At 62.2% G+C, this 18582-nt stretch overlaps 3 protein-coding genes across 4 annotated transcripts; 1 reads left to right on the top strand and 2 right to left on the bottom strand.

Annotated features, from left to right (window-relative positions):
• Positions 1 to 287: 287 nt before the first annotated feature.
• On the bottom strand, positions 288 to 4394 carry LMAN2 (lectin, mannose binding 2). Its single transcript, XM_058034792.1, has 8 exons — positions 4247 to 4394; positions 4048 to 4166; positions 3847 to 3964; positions 3516 to 3595; positions 2236 to 2397; positions 1438 to 1552; positions 927 to 1046; positions 288 to 780 (listed from the first exon to the last, which is right to left on the bottom strand). Exons 1-8 carry the CDS (start codon positions 4386 to 4388, stop codon positions 620 to 622), a joined length of 1017 nt encoding a protein of 338 aa, XP_057890775.1. The 5' UTR covers positions 4389 to 4394; the 3' UTR covers positions 288 to 619.
• A 1257-nt stretch (positions 4395 to 5651) lies between these two features.
• On the bottom strand, positions 5652 to 7761 carry LOC131089910 (ADP-ribosylation factor-like protein 3). The gene is made up of 6 exons (XM_058034921.1): positions 7700 to 7761; positions 7220 to 7363; positions 7016 to 7132; positions 6860 to 6910; positions 5987 to 6172; positions 5652 to 5915 (listed from the first exon to the last, which is right to left on the bottom strand). Exons 1-6 carry the CDS (start codon positions 7715 to 7717, stop codon positions 5868 to 5870), a joined length of 564 nt encoding a protein of 187 aa, XP_057890904.1. The 5' UTR covers positions 7718 to 7761; the 3' UTR covers positions 5652 to 5867.
• Positions 7762 to 9664: 1903 nt separating this feature from the next.
• Positions 9665 to 17810, top strand: RGS14 (regulator of G protein signaling 14). Of its 2 annotated transcripts, none has more exons than XM_058034690.1 (15): positions 9665 to 9756; positions 11103 to 11124; positions 12196 to 12350; positions 12455 to 12547; positions 13043 to 13186; positions 13337 to 13486; positions 13651 to 13771; positions 13849 to 13973; positions 14050 to 14253; positions 14351 to 14427; positions 14940 to 15066; positions 15332 to 15413; positions 15576 to 15634; positions 15849 to 15963; positions 16232 to 17810. In XM_058034690.1, exons 1-15 carry the CDS (start codon positions 9712 to 9714, stop codon positions 16459 to 16461), a joined length of 1749 nt encoding a protein of 582 aa, XP_057890673.1. In that variant the 5' UTR covers positions 9665 to 9711; the 3' UTR covers positions 16462 to 17810. The 2 variants fall into 2 exon arrangements, with proteins under 2 accessions (XP_057890673.1, XP_057890674.1); XM_058034691.1 differs by having other exon boundaries at positions 13654 to 13771.
• The last annotated feature ends 772 nt before the right edge of the window (positions 17811 to 18582 follow it).

The following is an 18582-nucleotide window of genomic DNA, read 5'->3' on the forward strand; positions in this document are numbered from 1 at the left end:
TCCCCCGGAAACACGGCCCCGCTCTCTTCCGCCGAAGGGGCGGGACGGGGCGGGACCGGCCGCCGGGGACATCCCCTCGGCCCCGTCCCACCGCCACCCCCTCCCGGGGCTCCGCCGGAAACCGCGGGGACCCCGCGCCGCAGCCCCGGCAATGCCGAGGGCGCAGAGCCACCCGCGGAGCCTTGGGGATCCTGCCAGGATTGCCTCCCTCCATCCCCCCAGCCCCTTCAGCACTGCCCACCCTGCTCCCGTCCCTCCCCAGCACACAGAGCCAGAGCCTCGGGTGGTGTCAGTCCTTTAATGCCCCACTCGCACCCCCTCCCCTCAGCCCCTCATGTTCACACCTGCCCCAGGCAGCACAGCAAGTCCCAGCAAGGCGGGGGGAGCGCTGGAAAAACCGGGGAGCAACCTCCAGACTCCCTCACCAGAGCTCTGGGGAGCCAGCGGGCATCACTGCCCTCAGTCCAACCCGCGGGAGGCCAAGGGCCAGGCAGGGGTTACAGCCAAACAGACAGGTAAGAAAATACTTCTGGTATTTCTCAGAAACAGCATTTAGAAACCACAGTTTTTTTTTTACAGCTCCCCATAAAAAAAGATGGGTTTGGGCACAGGTGCTCCACTAGTAGAAACGCTTGTTCCGCTCCTGGCGCTTCTGGAAGACCACGGCTCCCACCACGGCGCAGACGATGATGCCCAGCAGGGCACAGAGCAGGAGCAGGAACACCTTCCAGCCCGTCAGCGGCCCGCTCCGGAAATTCCCCGTCGGGTCATCCACGTTGTCTGCAAGGGAAAGAACAGCTACAGACACCAACAGAACCTCGGCTCCCGGGCAGTTCTGCCAGGCGTCACGCCTTCAGTGCCTCCCAGACCTCCCAATCGCCCACGGAAGGTTTCCAAATCCCCCACAAAAGGTTTCACAGGCTCACCTTTGGGAGATTTCAGGAGGCTGACCCTCGGCTCGATCTTGGTCCAGTCAACGGCCTCATCTTCCACAGGGTGCTCCACCATGAGCTGGAACAGCTTCATCGAGATGATGTCGTGATTGTCTGGGGAACAACCGTGAGCAGCAAACACCATCAGAAGCTCTGAGATGTCCACACACTCAGAGCACCCCTCAGAGCGTCCTCTGCCAGGTCCAGTCTCCTTCCCTCTCAAGCCACCCTCATCCCCAGGTATCAAACAGCAATCCAAAGAGGTTCCTTAGCTCTCAGGTGCCTCCTTTCCCCAGCCATAGGTCCCAAAAGGGTTTCAAGAGCCCGGTGAGCAATCCAGAGCAAGGAATCAATGGAAACTATCCAGTGCATCCAGTGTTTCAATCCCAGAATTACATTTTTAGGGTTGGAAGGGACCTCTGGAGATCCAACTCCCCTGCCAGGACAGTGCCACCTAATCCAGGCTCCAACCACCACGTGTTCCCCTGAGCAAAGCCCCTCTCACCAGAGAGATCTCCAGTGCCAGCAGAAGCACCAAAGAAGTACCCGGTTGGCAGCTGCACCCCTGCGATGTCGATGCAGTTCTTCCATTCATTCTTGTCTTCCACATCAGTCATCACCTGCAAAACCATGAGAGTCACACCAGGAATGTTCATAACCATGGGACAGGCTCCACCCTCCCCGCTCTAGCAGGGCCATCCCAAATTGCAGCCATATTTTCTGAAAAATCCTTTCCTTAGGATTTTTTATCCCGAGAAGCTGAGAGGCCTCAGAAACAAAATGTAAACAATGATTATCTGCTGCTGTGGAATGCAACAGGTGGATCTATGGTTGGTCTCATGTGGTTGTTTGTAATTAATGGCCAATCACAGTCAGCTGGCTCGGACTGTCTCAGTCAGTCACAAGCCTTTGTTATCATTCCTTTTCTGTTCTTAGCTAGCCTTCTGATGAAATCCTTTCTTCTATTCTTTTAGTATAGTTTTAATATATCTCATAAAATAATAAATCAAGCCTTCTGAAACATAGAGTCAGATCCTCATCTCTTCCCTCATCCTAAGACCCCTGCGAACACCATCACCCCAAATCACAGAGACTGTGTCCAGACGATTCATTAACATCTCCAGCGAGGGACACTGCACACCCTCTCCAGGCAATCAATCACTTTTGGCACGCCACTATCCTGCCTGGCTGCACCTCTTTTGGAGATGGAAGTGCCACAGAAGCACTGGCTGAGCCTGGAACAGCATCTCCAGCCCCTGGTGGAGCCAGCCCTGCCCCTGAGCAGCTTCCCCCATGGTCTCACCGTGAGGCGGCCGCGGGAGTAGCGCACGGCCAGGAAGGTGTCGTGGTTCTGGTTGCGCAGGTCGGCCGAGCAGCCGGCCAGCTCCGTCCAGCGCCCGTCCTTGCTGTGGTCGTAGCTCAGGGAGCCGTTGTTGACCATGGCTGAGATGTAGGGGAACACACGCTGCGGGGACAGACAGGGGACACGCTGAGGGAGCTCTGGGGCACAGACAGAGCCTGCAGGGTGGGAGCGGGACGCGGCACCACAGCCCTGGTCAGGCACGGAGCACGGGATGGGCACGGCTGCTGCTCCACCTAAAGCTGCTTCTGAACCAAGCCTGAGCTGCCTAAAGCAGAGCCTCCCTTCCTGAGCTCCCATTTCAGGACCCTCATCCTGTGATTCTGTAAACAAACCCACCCTGTACTCCATGGCCAGGGCAACCAGAGTGTCCCACACGTGCAGAGTGGCTGGGTAAAAACCCCAGAATCATTTAGGCTGGAAAAGACCTCCGAGAGCATTCAGTCCAACCTGTGACCAATCCCCACCTTGTCAGCTACCCTGACTGCCACATCCAGTTGCTCCTTGAGCACAAGACCCAGAATGGACAGAAATCTACATAGGCAGCAAAACCACACAGGGTTTTGTGATCAGTGGATTACCTACACCAGGAGAGGACAACTGGAGGCAGGAATTCACCTCCCATGAGCATCAAGATAACAGGGAGATGGGTCATTTCCAGATGCTTCATGACTTTTTTTATCATGGTTTTGATGGTACAGACCCCAAAGCACAGTTTTGTTTTCTGACTGTGTCATAACGGGATCCACAAACACAGAGCAGGACACAAGAAAAGGATCCCCAGCCCTCACAGGACTGATCTGTCCTGTGGCCATGGAGAATTCGGGAGCAAAAAGGCAGCCCAGGAGTTTCTTTCAGACACACACAGGTTGCAAAGAGAAAATAAGGGCAGAAACATCATGGGATGAGTATCCAAAGCCCAGAGGTCAGCACTCAGGATGAATATTGGCAGGTGGTGCTGGGTTTACACCAGCTCTGTGCCTGCTCTCCTGTGCAGAGAAGATGCCTTGGAAACATCTGTGTAGCCAAGAGCAGCACAAGAAAGAGCAAGGAGCTTCTTATCTCCATCAATGCACACAAACTCCTCTCTTTCCCAACTCCCAGACAGGAAGAGCAGACCATGCCCAACTAGGGAGAGGCTTTTCCTTGGACCAGGTGAGAAGCACTTGGAGCAGGAAGGGAACAGCCTGCTGGACACTGCACAAGCTGCCTGGAGCACTCACCTCCGTGGCCTCATCGTTGGGATAGGTATCAAGGAAAATAGCCAGCCCATGGAAGTTGTCCTTGCTGCCAAAGACAGGACCTGGAACAGGGCAGAGGAGTGGAGAGAGGAAGAGACAGAAGGAAGTGAGAATCTGTGCTCAGAGAGTTCTGAGCTGTACGAGCTGTTGGCTGCCAAGCAGGTGGCTGATGGCACCTGCTGCCCGGGCAGAGCACACGGGACACGTCAGCCCAGCCTAGCGAAACCAGAGCGGGGAGCTGCGAGCCGTGCCTGCCCAGCTGCGCCCCGGGACGGGCCCCGTGTGCTGCGGGCCAGCGGCTCCCGGCACCGACCTGGCGTGAGGCGCTCCTGCGTGTACCACAGCGCCAGCCCGTCCCCGTGCAGGTTCTTCTTGCCGGCTCCGTGGATCTTGAAGTGCACGTGGAGCTCCCAGTCCTTGAGGAAGCAGGGCTGCGGGAGACACCGAGCCCCGTCAGGCGGGAGGCGCCAGCCCGCGCCGACCCCCGCCCGTCCCGTCCCGCCCCGGCTCTCACCACGCGGTTCCAGATGGAGCCCTCCCGACTGCGCTCGTCGGGCGTGAGGCGCACGTACTGGCTGGTGACCATGGTGCTGCCCGTGAAGTCCCACAGCGGCATGGCGGCGGAGCCCGCGCCTGCAAAGGGGCCGACAGAGCGCGGATCAGCCCGGGCTGCTCGGGGGGCGCCCCGAGCGTCCCCTCGGCCCCCCGCTCACCCTGGTACGGCTTCATCAGGGAGTGCTCCCGCTTCAGGTGCTCGCTGTTGCCATCCGTGAGCTCGGCGGGCACCGGGCGCGGCCCGGCCAGGGTCAACAGCAGCGCGGCCGCCGCCACCAGCCCGCCCGCACCCGCCGCCATGCTCCGCTTCCGCCTTCCCCCGCCCCGCCCTCAGGCCCTTCTCGCAACGGCAGCAGCCAATTAGAAACCCGCACTCACTGCGATCCCACCCCCAGGCGTGAGCGGCATCACTGCCGGCCTATGGCAGGGGATGAGGGCGGGGCTAGCGGGGCGCGAAGGTCCCGTAGTGCGGCGGGAGGCGGGAGCAGGGGGCCGAACGGCCTCGCGGCGTGCTCTACGCGTGCGCGGCGGCGCGGGGCGTGCCGGGAGGTGTAGTCTGCCCGCCTTCCCCGGGCCGCCTCACGTGCGCGGCTCGTGCCTCCCACGGGACACGTGACCCGCCCCGACGGGTCCCGGGAACGGGAACAATGGGATCGGGAACGGCCCCGGGATGGGCACGGGGATCGGGAACGGCCCCGAGATGGGCACGAGGAACGGGAACAATGGGATCGGGAACGGCCCCGGGATGGGCACGGGGAACGGGAACAATGGGATCGGGAACGGCCCCGAGATGGGCACGGGGAACGGGAACAATGGGATCGGGAACGGCCCCGGGATGGGCACGGGGAACGGGAACAATGGGATCGGGAACGGCCCCGGGATGGGCACGGGGAACGGGAACAATGGGATCGGGAACGGCCCCGAGATGGGCACGGGGAACGGGAACAATGGGATCGGGAACGGCCCCGGGATGGGCACGGGGAACGGGAACAATGGGCTCAGGAAGGACAGGCCGAGGCAGCATGGAGGAGGTCACAGCCGCTTTATTGAGGGTTGCAGGGCAGCCCCCGCCCCGCTCCCGCAGGTCTCCCTCCGTCCCTCCGCCACAGCAGCCGTGGAGCGGAACCTCCCGGGCACCTCCGCCCGGCGACAGCAGCCCCGGCTGGGACACAACGCGTGTGGTACCAACAGGGACAGGGTGCGGGGACCCCTGGGCGGCGCCGGGCACATCCCTCCGGTGGTGGCTGGTCCTGTCTTTATGCTTGTCCCGAGTCCTGTGCGCACATGGGGCTCCCCTGGCCAGCGAGAAATGCTGAACTGAGGCTTTCGTGGGGCAGCACCGGTCCCATCCTGCGGGAGCACAGGGGACAGAACACTCGGGTGCCTGGCGGTGCAGCCAGCGCCGTGTCGGGGTGCCCGGGGTGCCCGGGGCAGTGTGTGGGTCACAGCAGCCCCTGGGGGTGTGACAGCAGCGTGGATGCACAAGTCCTGGGCAGGTTCTCATGCTGAGGTGTGCACACCCTCAGCACGGTGGGACACGTGCTTCCCTCCAATAGCACGGTGGCTGCAGGGGATCGGGGCTGTGAGGAGCCCGTGGAAGCCCAAGAGGCAGGGAGAGGGGAAGCCGATTGATTTGTGGAACACTGGATGGGAAAATCATCTGAGCCTGGCAGTCTGAGGCTCAGGGCCCAGCCGAGGCTCGGGGGGAGCCGAGGGACATGAGGGGTTGGCCGTGGCGTAGGGACCTGCAGCTCAGTCCCGTCTGGCACTTGGCAGCTCTCACTTCTTCCTGTTCATGATCTGGCTGGAAATCCAGTTCATCCCATCCTGGAGGGAAGAAGGACGTGAGCACAGGCCCTGGGCCCAGCTCTGCAGAGCCCACAGGGCCCCATCCCTACCTGCACCCCTTCCCCAGATAGGGCCGAGCAGGCCTGGATCTGCCACTCCCGGTCCCGGTAGGTGTGCAGGCTCAGCCCCTCTGCGATTTCAGCTGCAGGTGCTGCAGTCACCAGGTCCTGCTTGTTGGCAAACACCAGCAGCGGGACCCCCGTCAGGGACTCGTCCTCCGTGAGCTCTGCCAGCTCCTGCCAAGAGAGAAGCTTCTCCCAGGGCTGCTGTCCCCCTCCATGGAGCTGGACACCTCAGCCCTCCAAATTCCTCCTCTCTGGTGCTCATGGCAGATAAGGAATCTTGACATTCCAAGGGAGAGAAGCTCCCAAAGGAGCTTCACCTCCTGCAGCTCCATCAGCCCAGGAGCCCCGTGCAGGGCTGCTTGAGCACTGAAATCCTCACAGCCCCGAAAGCCCTGGGCAAAGGGCAGCTGCAGGAGGCTCCTGGCAGTGCCGAGCTGTCTGGCACACCCACACGGCCGTCTGGTGCCGGAACAGCCAGGGCTGGCACTTGGAGTCTCACCTTCCCCTCTCAGAGCTCCAATCCCAGCGTTTGTAGCTGAATTTGCTGCTCATAAACTTTTGTTTGGCCGTATCACTAACTGGGTGCTGGGTAGGGTGAGGGCTGGGGACTGAGGGGTCACTTTCACCAGGCACTGTCACCCTGTGCTTGGAGCATCCCAGCTCAGGGGGAGCTTCAGGGCCATGGAGTGGGGCATCTCTGCCTGCTGAGATCTTGAGTCTTCCCTCAGAGCTCTGAGGACAGCACAGTCCTCCTGCAGCGCTGCCCCATAATTCAGAGCAGCTTTGCTTCCCCCTCATCCCCACAGAGCTGGTGCCATACAGATCTGAGCCCCAGCACCCCACAGCCACCCCTCATACCTGCCCTGTCTCCTCGAAACGCTTCTGGTCAGCGCTGTCAATGACATAAATCTGCCGTGGGGACAAAAGAGACAGTCAGGGACTCCTTGCCTGGCTGCACAGCCCTTCTGTGGGGCCCACACAGCCTGCACAGGCCTGGGGTCCTGCCCCACTCACCAGCAGGTCTGTGCTGCCCAGGTACTTCTTCCAGTAGGGGCGGATGGAGCGCTGCCCCCCGATATCCCAAACGTTCAGCTTCAACCCGTGGGACTGCACGCTCTTTATGTTGAATCCCTGCGTGGGGACACAAACCGCAGTGTCACCCAGGGCATGGGTGTGCCCTGCGCCCTCTGCCCTGCCCGTGGCCCCAGCAGCCCCTACCTGTGTGGGGGTGATGGTGCTGACCTCCTCAGACGCCAGGCGCTTCAGCAGCGTGGTCTTGCCCGCGTTGTCCAGCCCCAGCAGGACGATGCGGAGCTCCTGCTCCGGGGATCCCTTCAGCCTCTGGATGACGGAGAGCAGCCCCTGGGGACAGGGGGTGCTGGGGGAGCCCTCTGGGGTGCTGGGTCCCTTCTTTGGGAGGGGGGAGCTGGGCAGGCTGGCTTTGGTACCTTGTGTCTATGGCCTGAGCGAGCATCAAGGCCCGGCTCCCAAGGTGTTCAGGCTCGGGGTGGCCCCACAGCAGATCTGCCCAGCCCCAATTCCCCCCTCCCCGGGTGTGGGACCACACTCCCAGCTCCTGGGCACGCAGTAAGGCCGTGCCCCAGGCAGAGCCCTGCTCTGCCAGCCCCTCCTGGCGGCACTGAGGGCTGGTGCTGTGCTCCCCCCTGGAGCCGGGGGGATGTCACGGACCCCGCTTACCTTCTGCACATCCCCCATGGTCCGGGAGTGGCTCCGGCCCGCGGCACCGCCTGGGGAGCTGCCGGGGGCTCGTCCCCGGGGCCCGCCGGTGGGTTCGTGACTGGCACGCTCCCCGTTGTTCCCGGGGGAGGAAGAGGATTACGGGCTCCGGAATTAGCTGCTGTTCCTCCATTTACCCACAGTGTTAAATAATGCCCTCGGCAAATCCTCCAGCCAGCTGTCGCCCCGCCGTCGCCTACCCCCGGGATAAGCCAGGTCCCCCGGGCTGGGGCACAGGCCATCCCCCTCCCCACGGAGGGTGCCGTGCCCAGGCACAGGGCTGGCACAGCTCCACACGCTGGGATACCCCACATGGAGGCAACACCAAGCTGTCCCCTTGCAGGGTGGCAGAGGAAATTGCTGAGCTTGCTCGGGGCCACGTCAGCGCCTGCCACAGCTCCCCAGTGCTGCCCAAGGGAAACCACCAGGCCCTGGAGCAGGTTGAGGCTGGCTTGGCAGCAGCTGGAGCTTGGGGATGACACAGGACCAGAGGGGCTCAGACACATTCTCCAGCAGCCCACCCCCAGCCCAGGTGGGGTGAGGGGCTCATCTGTTCTCCGTTTGGATTAAGTGCATTAATTAAGCAATGTCTTTGATTCCTGCATGCTGCAGTTCCATCCTCAGATCAGGTTTCCCAGCAGAGAGGTTGTCCTTGTGGTGAGGACCGTGAGTCACGCACTCTTGGAGAGACATTTTTATTTATAACTCTGGTGGCAAAGCCAAGCCAAACAACACAGCCACACTCCAACAAAGCAGAGGGGAGCAGCACGATCACCCCTCATCCCGCTGCTGCTCCGTGCATGGCAGGGGGCAGAGGGGCAGCCAGAGGTGCCACCCTTTGTTCCCCTCACCCAGAGACCCTGCCAGCCCTCTGGCTCCTTATAGTGCTCTGCTTTTCTGCCTGCTCACGGTGGGAAAGCTTCATTTTTTTTCTGCATAGATCTGCACCCAACTTAATGTTAGGGTTCTGCTTTTGCTAGGTTAATCACCCACCTTACATCCCCGTTATTAGCATTTCCCTGAGCGGGTTGCCATGGTGCTCTGCGGTTTATCCTGCGCTCTTAGTTACTGAGATTTCCTAACAAATAACCCAAAATATCCTCCACTGGTTTGTGGTTGCTGATCAACATGGAACCCCGACCTTAGGAGATGGGCAAAACTGCTTAGGCATCACTTTGGTGACTCCAAGCTGCACGCGCACTGCTCCTCCCTGCCAGGTTCTGCTGGCACGCACAGCACAGGCAGCCCCCCCCAAACGCTGTCACTGGGGCCAGCCCCACACCCTCTGTGACCAGGGCAAGTGGCACCAGGCTGGTGGCACCAGGCTGGGCCTGCTGATGTCCCCCTGCCCCTGCAGCCCCTTCCCCGGGGTGATGTGATGGCCGGGAGGCTGCGGGGAGGGGACAAAGGGCTGGTGACCCCAGCCGAGCTGGGAATGGAGACTGGGATGGGTTTGGGAACAGGGATGCAGATGGGGATGCGGTCACGGATGTAGATGTGGATGGAGACAGGGACAGGGATGGGGATGGAAACAAGGACGCAGATGGAGCCGGGATCGCGGATGTGGATGCAGATGGGGAATGAATGGGATGGGGATGGGAAACAGGGATGCAGATGGGAATGGGGACGGGAAACGGGGATGCAGATGGGACTGGGATAACGGATGCGGATGCAGATGGAGACGGGCACGGGCACGGAGGCGCAGCGGCGGCTCCCGGCCCGGGGCTGGGGCCGGTGTCCGCCGGGGCGGTGCCGGCGGCGCGGGGCGGGCGGGCGGGCGGCCCCGCTCCCCCCGCTGCGGTCTCGGTTCCCATGGTGACACTTCCTGTGGGAGCCGAAAGCGGTAGTGTGGCGGTGCCGGGAGCGCCGGGCCGGGCCGGGCCGGGAGAGCCGCGCCGCCGGCCGGGGATGCTGCGGGGCCGCGGGCCGCGCCCGTAGCGCGCCGGGCCGGGCCGGGCCGGGCCGAGCCAGGCATGCAGGGCAAGGGCAAACTGCTGGTGGTCCACAACGGGCGCATGGTGAGTGCCCGGGGCGCCCGTGCCCATCCCCCGGGGCTGCCCCGGCCGGCGGCGCGGCGGGGACTCGGTACCGGGAGCGCGGAGCGGGCGGGCAGAGGGTGCGGAGCGGATAACGGGCACACAGAGCGATGTGTGGAGTCGGGAAACCGGCAGGTGGGAGGTGCGGGGCTCCTGGGCAGGAAGGGCAGGATGGGCATCCCAGGCAGGCGGAGCTGTGGAGGGTTTAGGGCAGGCAGCGGTGTCCGGGGTGGGTAACGCGTGTGGGGCCGGGGCGGTGAGCAGCAGGGGTGTGTGAGGCTGGGCAGCGTGGTAGGGGATGTGTGGCACTGGGTGGTGGACAGGGGGATGCGGATGGGGTCACAGGAGTCAGCAGCGCTGGTGTCCGTGTGGATGCGGGCAGCAGGGATGGATGGGGAGGAGCAAGGAGCTGGCAGGAGAGAGGGACGTGGGACCGGGGTAAGGGACATGGCAGAGGAATGTGGGGTGGGGTGGCAGCGAGAGGCAGGGCTGGGATGGTGGGTCTGGGATGGAGACAATCGGGAGCTGTGTGGGGGGCACGGCCAGCTGGGCCAGGGGCATCATGGAATGTGGGCACCCCTTCCAGGGGCATCACTGGGATGTGGGCACCCCTTCCAGGGGCATCATGGAATGTGGGTACCCCCTTCCAGGGGCATCATGGAATGTGGGCACCCCTTCCATGGGCATCACTGCAATGTGGGCAGCCCTTCAGTGGCCCCAAGCAGGGGATGAGGCACAGCACCCTGCAGCGAGTGCGTGGCTGGGCTTTGGCCATGGAGGCTCTGCCCATCTCCCTGTTTGGCCACTCCACCCCAGGGCTGCTGTCTGGGGTGGCACACACACCCCGTCCTGCTGTGCCCTGCACTGGCAGCACCTGGTCCCTTCTTTTGGGCATCTCCTCCGGTAGCTCCAGGCTCCAGGGAAGGAGGGAACAGGCAGTTTGCCTGCTTGGGGCTGTGGTTGTCCTTCCTTCCTTCCCTCCCCTCCTCCCCTCCTCTTCCTGTGCCGTGGAGGCTGCTTCTCTCCTCCCTTCTTGTTTGGGTGGCAGGTTACATCTGATAGCAGCTGCCCTTCCCCAATTGCTGGCCTGGCCCTGGGCCATGGAGGGCTAGGAGAAAGGCTGTGCCCCCTTTGTAGGTCTCTGCTCGCTGCCCTGGGTTGGAAGTGCTGTGTCTGCCCCTGCCACAGGGCAGGTAACACCAGAGCAGTGTTTGCTGGCAGTGCCTCTCTCTCTGGGCTCAGCTGGGCTTGCCCTGGTGCTGCTGCCACTCCACCGGGCCAGCAATGCCACGCAGCCCTTCTGACCTCTCTTCTTTCCACTCCCACAGGGCCCGGCCGTGTCAGATGGAGGTAAGGCTGCTCTCTGCCCTGGGACAGGAGCCCAGCATCCCCTTCAGGGGAGGGGGAAGCCCACAGGCAGGGGGTGCCAGCAGGCAGTGAGGTCCTGTGTCAGCACAGGCTGTGCCATGGGAGGGTGCAGGGCTGAGCCCTCTGCCCAGCACTGGCCATGTCCCCCCATCCCTCCCACACGGCCCCTGATGCCTGTCCCTCCCTCTGGATGCTCAGCTGGCACTTTGGGGTGCAGGGGGCTGAGTGGCTTCCTGGGGCAAGGAGAACCTGGGTACCAGCCAGGCCCAGGTTCCCTAAGGGAGTCTCTGTCTGTCTGTCGGTCTGATTGTGCACTGGATATCTCAAATGGTTTATTTAGCTCTATTGGCCCCATTTATTCGTGGTTTAGCCCACCAGGAGGATAAGTACAGGGGGCCTGGCAAAGGAGCAGCCTGACACACCTCCTCTGTTCCTGCCAGCTTTGCCAGGACAGCACTGCTTCCATAGCCTCATCTTCTCTTGTTAATGACCCCCTGCTTCAGCTGCACACCAGTCAAACCAGTTCCAAAGCTGGGCTTGCCCCTGGGAACTTCCATCTTTGTGAGCACATGGTCACCCTGGGTTTCCCCAAACCCTGGGGTTTCCTCAGGGTTGGGAGCTGGAAATGACATTTTCTGTGCCCTCCACATGCTGGGTTTGTCCCTCATCTTGGCCAGAGGAGTAGAGAAAGTGGGCTCAGGCACCTCGGCCCATCTTCCAAGCTTCCCTCTACTCTGTGTGCCCTCTGTGTCCCCTTCCACTCTGCTTTCCCCATGGCTGTCTTACCCCAGGAGATGAGTCACGGGTGGAGTCACAGTGACACCCAGGGTGGGCACAACTGCCAGCCCTGGCAGGGAGAGCTGTCATGCCAGGAAGTGCCAGCTGTGTCATCCTGGTGCTCAATCCTCCAAGGATGCCACGGTGGTGCTCCTCATGTTCCCTGCCCAGCCCTCACCAGGTCTGATGCAGATGGGGCAGGTGGAGGCTGCTGGTGCTGGGGGGTGGCACTGGGGGACAGGGACACAGCCAGAAGTGACACTTTTTCTCTTTTAGAGTTGAATGCCTCCCGGGCCCGTGGCAGCAACCACAGTGTGAACAGCCTGCCAGGGCCACCAGCCTCGTGTGGATCCACCCAGGGCTCTGTGGTCAGCTGGGCTGAATCCTTCGAGACGCTGCTGCAGGACCGTGTGGCTGTCACCTACTTCACTGTGAGTGTCACAGCCCAGAGCTCAGCCCCTCCCCGTCCACCCTGGGACACCGACTGTCCCACAGGCACGGTGCCACCAGGCCAGCAGCTCTCTCTGCCCTGCAGGAGTTCCTCAAGAAGGAGTTCAGTGCTGAAAATGTCTACTTTTGGCAGGCATGTGAGCGCTTCCAGCAGATCCCAGCCAGTGACACGCAGCAGGTACCAGCTCTGGGCAGCTTTGCTCACAGCTGCTGGGAGGGATGTGGGCAGAGCTGTCCAGGGGTCCTGGCAGACCCCTCTTCTGGGGGGCTGAGCAGGCTGGGGGCTCTTGCAGAAGGAATAAGGAGATGAATGTGATGTGCATCTGAAAAGCCACAGCTGGGACTGCCTGCCCCACAGAGCAGGATGTGCTTCCCCTGCCAGAGGGTGGAGAGTGTTTCTGGGGAGACAAACAAGACCAAGGGCAGAGCTAGACAGGGGATCATGGGGCAGAGCCAGGTGGCTGCAGGGGATGGTTCCTTCCTCAGGTTGTGCCTCTGTGGAGACACTGCTGTGTTGTGCCCAGAGCTCGGTCCTGAAATCCGGGTACTGAGCTGGTCCCAGGGCAGGTTGGTTCTTCAGGGCTCAGGTGTCTCTGTGGGGTGAGCAGGGGCTCCCCTGGTGTGGCGTAGAGGAGGGGGTTGCTGGTCCCAGCCTGGCCTCCTGTCCCCCCAGCTGGCCCAGGAGGCACGGCGCATCTACGATGAGTTCCTCTCCAGCCACTCGGTCAGTCCTGTGAACATTGACAAGCAGGCCTGGATTGGGGAGGACATGCTGGCCACCCCCTCCCCAGACATGTTTCGCATCCAGCAGCTCCAGGTGAGGCAGCACCCACAGGATGGGGCGGCTGTGGGACCACCCCACACGTCACACAGCATCACTGCTGTCACCATGGGGCTGTGCCATGGGGCAGTGCCCGGAGCCTGGAGCTGTGCAGGGCTCTGAAGGACACACATCCTCCCTTTCCAGATCTTCAACCTGATGAAGTTTGACAGCTACACACGTTTTGTGAAATCCCCCCTGTACCAGGCCTGCCTGCGGGCAGAGAGCCAGGGCCAGCCCCTGCCTGACCTGCGGCCCCACTCCCGCAGCAGCAGCCCCCCTCCTGACCTCAGCAAGGTGAGTCAGGGGCAAAGGGCAATGGGGACACATCCCCAAGGTGCTGGGTCCCCTCCCTGCTGCTCAGCCCCAGGCTGGGCACAGACAAGCAGCCAGGGCACCAGGGAAAGGGAAGGGGGACCCTCAGGTGTTGCCATGCTGAGATGCTGCTTAATTCACCCCAGAAGACGAAGCTGAAGCTGGGCAAGTCGCTGCCCCTGGGCGTGGAGACGGCGGGCAGCAGTGCCAGCCGCAGCCTGCAGCGCTCCTTCAGGAAGGGAGAGCGGCGGGAGCCCTCCTGGGCAGGTGGGTGCTCTGCTCAGCAGCACAGAGGGGCCTCAGGGCTGTTCATGTCCCCACCACCGTCCCTCTGTCTGTCCTAGAGGGGGGAGAAGGCAGCAGGAGCGCCATGCTGTGGAGGGAGTCCCAGGGCTCACTCAACTCCTCAGCCAGCCTGGACCTCGGCTTCTTGTCCTCGGCCAGCACAGCCACCAGCCCCTGCACGGAGGTGAGTGGGCACCACGGCACTGCCAGGGCACCACGCTGCCGCTGGCTGGGCTCATCCTGCCACATCCCTCCCTCAGGGCCAGCAGAAGAGCCTGGGGGGCAGCGAGGCGGAGCTGCCAGGCAAGCCCATGAAGTACTGCTGTGTGTACCTGCCCGATGGCACGGCCTCGCTGGCCTCTGTCCGGCCCGGCCACTCCATCCGGGACATGCTGGCCGGGCTGTGCGAGAAGCGCGGCTTCAGCCTGCCCGACATCAAGGTGTTCCTGGTGGGCAATGAGCAGGTAGGGCCGGCAGGGGGGAGCAGGGTTTGTGCCAGCCAAGCCATCCCTGTGCCGGGACCACTGTGCTGGCTCTCTCCTGATGGTTTGTGTCCTGCAGAAAGCGTTGGTGCTGGACCAGGAGTGCTCCGTGCTGGCAGACCAGGAGGTGAAGCTGGAGAACAGGATAAGCTTTGAGTGAGTGGGAGCTGTGACCGTGCTCACAGGGGTCTTAGGATGAGGGAAGAGATGAGGATCTGACTCCATGTTTCAGAAGGCTTGATTTATTATTTTATGATATATATTACATTAAAACTATACTAAAAGAATAGAAGAAAGGATTTCATCAGAAGGCCGGCTATGAATAGAAAAAAGAATGATTACAAATGCTTGTGGCTCGGACTCTTTGTTCGAGTCAGCTGACTGTGATTAGCTGTTAATTAAAAACAATTAACATGGGCTAATCAAAGATCTACTTGTTGCATTTCACAGCAGCAGATAAGCATTGTTTAAATTTTGTTCTTGAAGCCTCTCAGCTTCTCAGGAGGAAAAATCCTAAAGAAAGGACTTTTCATAAAAGATGTCTGTGACAGGGAGCTTTGGGGCTGATGCTGTTGGCCACGCACAGTGCCTCAAACCCAGTCCCCCAGGCAGTCCCGCGTGCCCTGGCTCTGCCCCTGCCTGCAGCCACCTCTTGTCCCCCTCTGCAGCCTGGAAATCTCCTCCCTCAACAAGACCATCCGCATCACAGCCAAGTCAACCAAGCGCATCCGGGAGGCGCTGCAGCCCGTGCTGGGCAAGTACGGCGTGAGCGTGGAGCAGGCGCTGCTGCGCAGGGTGAGGAGCCTGGGGGCACGACCAGCCCCCTGCTTTGGGGGAACCCTGCGTTTGGGGTCAGGCCAGGGGCTGCTGGCTCTCAGCAGGCAGTGGGGAGCGGCGCTGTGTGCCTGTGAGCTCCTACAATCCCTGTTTTGGGATGGGCTGTGACATCCTGCTCTGTGCTGGGAGGGACCAGGGGGTGTTTCCTGACCAGACGGGTCCTCAGCCTGGCTGCCTTTCCGTGCCACAGTGAGTGTGACACTGGCTGCTGTTCCTGTTGCAGCAAGGTGAGCCAGCCACCCTGGACTTGGAGAAGCTGGTCAGCACAGTGTCTGCTCAGAAACTTGTCTTGGAAACACCAGCAGGTAAAGTGTCCTCCAAACTATGTCCCCTTAAGCCACATCACCCTGAAGGGCACCCAGAGGGTCAGGCTGTTTTCTGCTGGCCATGGGACAGGGTCCATCCTGTCCCTGCCTGGCCAGCACCAGGATGCTGGAATGGGGCCCTGAGCGTCCCTTCCCTTGCAGACGTGCGAGTGATGGGGAGCGCTGAGGCTGCGGCTGCCTCCTCTCTGCTCCGGAGTGAGGTGAGCATCAAATCCCACCAGCCCTGGTCAGAGATGCCCTCTCAGCTGCTGTCATGCTCCACAGGGAAGCTGGGCCCTGCTGTGGCCCCAGCACCTGCCACAGGGCTGGGCAGTGGTGCCAGGGCAGGAGCCAGGCTGTGGGAGGGCGATGGGGACGCAGCCCAGGCTGTGGTGCCTCCTTGCCTGTGGCTGAGGCCTGGGCTGCTCATTGCAGGAGGGGAGCCCAACAGGAGCAGAGCCTGACACACGATGGGAGATGCCCTCCTCCTTCTCCAGGCCTCAGTCTTCAGCTGCCATGAACCTCAACCGCCGCACGTACGACCTGGAAGGTGAGAGCTGGCATGTCTGAATGCTGAGGGGCTGGGGCAAAGCACGGGCTGAGGGATGCAGAGCCCCTCCTGGTGTGCTGGGGATGGCTGCAGGGTCCCACTGAGATGGGAATGGGCTGTGGGGACTTGGGGTCTGGTGTGGAGCGGGGAGAAGATGCCAGTGCTGTGCCTGGGACACGTTCAGGGTCATATCAGGTGGAGAGGGCAGCTGAGGTGCTGGGACAAAGCCCCAGTGCCTGGCTCAGGTGCATGATCTGCATTTCCCCAGGGCTGGTGGAGCTGCTGAACCGTGCCCAGAGCTGCCGGGCCAACGACCAGCGTGGGCTGCTCTCTAAGGAGGACCTGGTCCTGCCCGACTTCCTCCAGCTCCCCGTGCAGGACAGCAGTGCCTGTGAGGGGTCACAGCAGCCCAGTGCCCCTCAGGCTGGCTCTGAGGGAAGCAGCTGCCCTCAGGAAGAGCCCGCTCTGGCTCAGCCTTCGTTGGACCACAAGCTCTGATGAGTGCTGCTGCACATCCACACCCGGCGTGTGGCACCCCCAGGCCATGCCAGGGTTCGAGAGGGGCCCGACAGCCCCTGCCCTGCACCGCTGACACTGCCCAGACTGCAGATCCATCCACGTCCTGTCCCACGCTGTCACGTCGTGTCCTGTGAGCGGCTGAGCAGCTGCCATGCCCCGCTGTGGGGCCACATCCCGGTGCACACCAAGGGACTCTTGTACATAGTCTGAACCCTCGTTGCAAAGCACTTTGCAACGTCCCTGGCACTGCCCTGCCCAGTGCCCCTGCCCTGCCCAGCACATCCTGCCTGTGTCACACAGCCCCGCTCGCTCTCTGGGTGGGGAAAGCTCCCTTCCAGCTGCAGGGTGTGCAGGATGGACAGGCTGGGTGGGGAGGAAAGGCAGGCTCCAGTCCTGAGCTGCAGTGCTGTGGGCAGGCAGGGTCAGCAGAACTTGTGCCCCGAGCTCAGAGCCAGATGCAGCCCTGGCCCCGTGGGAACGGGGCTGCCCCGTTGTTGATTTGCAAGTCCACCCTTGCTGGGGAGGGTGAGCGTGGCCCTGCCAGGCTGTGCCCCGGGCAGGCTGTTACGTCTGCATTGCGTGAGCGTGGCCTGATCCTGCCACAGCAGCACTGCTTGGAGCAGGGTACGTGGTTCCTGCCCCGGGCAGCCAGAGGCAGAGCCAGCAGATGGTGCCAAAAAAGCCTTCCTCCTCCTCCTCCTCCTCCTCCTCCTCCTCCTCCTCCTCCTCCTCCTCCTCCCCCTCCCCGCCGGAGATCCTGTGTGGGCGGCTGCTGAGGGACAGGCAGGAGCAAATCCCCATCTCCCCTGCCCCATCCCCACTGGGGTGTGGGTGCTCAGCCTGCAGGACAGCTCTGCTTGGTGCCAGCAGAATGCAGCAGCCCTGGGCGTGAGCACCTCAGCCTGGTGTGCCGGTCCCAGCGTGTGCCCAGCCTGTCATTCCTGCCAGGAGCCTGGAGCCTCCATCTGCCAGTCCTGGCTGGGCACTGCTGGTCCCCATGCCCAGCAGCCCGGTGTCCGCAGAGGTCCCAGACAGAATCTGCAATGGAGATGTTCCCCCAACAACAGCCAGGAGATCCCTCCATCCTTGCCAGAGCCCCTCCTGGCTGTGCCTTGGGTAACCACTGCACCACCACTGCCTGGCCAGAGGCAGAGGGGTGACCCAGGGCCCGCAGGCTTGCCCAGAGATGGGGGCATGGCCACCCAGCCCTATGCTGCCACCGCCAGCCGCAGCCCTGTGGCCTTAGTCAGAGCCCTCCTGTGTCTCTGTGATGCTGCTCAGTTCTGTCTGTGCTGTGGAACCAGGGGAAATAAAGAGCATTGCCTGGAGGTTCCTTTCTGTCCTTCCTCTGCCATCAGGGCTGGATTGTGCTTTTCCCAGCAGCAATGTCCCCTCAACCCTCCTCTCCCCACAGAGCCTTCCCAGGGCCATGGCAGAGCTGGGCCAGCCCTGGGCTCCAGTGCCACCCTGACTGGCAGCGAGGGGCAGTGCCAGGAGCTTGTTTACCCAGCGCTGCTGGTGGAGCAGGGGAAGCTGCAGGGCCGGCATGGCCAAGGACTTCAGCCCCAACCCTGTCAATGAGTGACAGCCAGAGCTGCCAGGGCCTCACTGGGTTAATGATTGTGGGGGCAGCTGGCCAAGAGCCCCCGGGCACGGGGCAAGTGCGGACACCAGGGACACCAGCCCATGGCACACCAGCTGCACCCCTGGGCAGAAGGGTCCCCAGGCCCTGCGGAGGCAGGACACGTCCCCTGCTGTGCCACCTCCCGGGCATCCGGCTCCATCAGCCTGTGACGCAGTGCAGGTGGCTCAGTGATGCTCCAGCAGTGGCACAGGTGTCCCCAGGCTGTCCCTGAGTGCCCTGCAGTACCCAAGGGATCTTTCCTTTCATTTGCACCTGGCTCATCATGGTAATGAGTTCTGGCAGTGCTTCATCCTGGGGAAATGGGGATGTGGCAACTGAACACCCCTTTGTGCCCACTCCCACGGGCACAGGGCTGGAGGAGCCTTTGGCCACTGTCTGTCCCCTGTGGACATGAGCTTGCTGTGTGTCCTGTGGGTGGATGGAAACTTGGCTGGAGGTGTGTAAGCAGCAGGTAA

The sequence above is a fragment of the Melospiza georgiana genome, chromosome 15 (genome assembly GCF_028018845.1).
Source record: "Melospiza georgiana isolate bMelGeo1 chromosome 15, bMelGeo1.pri, whole genome shotgun sequence".
NCBI classification, from domain to species: Eukaryota; Metazoa; Chordata; class Aves; order Passeriformes; family Passerellidae; genus Melospiza; species Melospiza georgiana.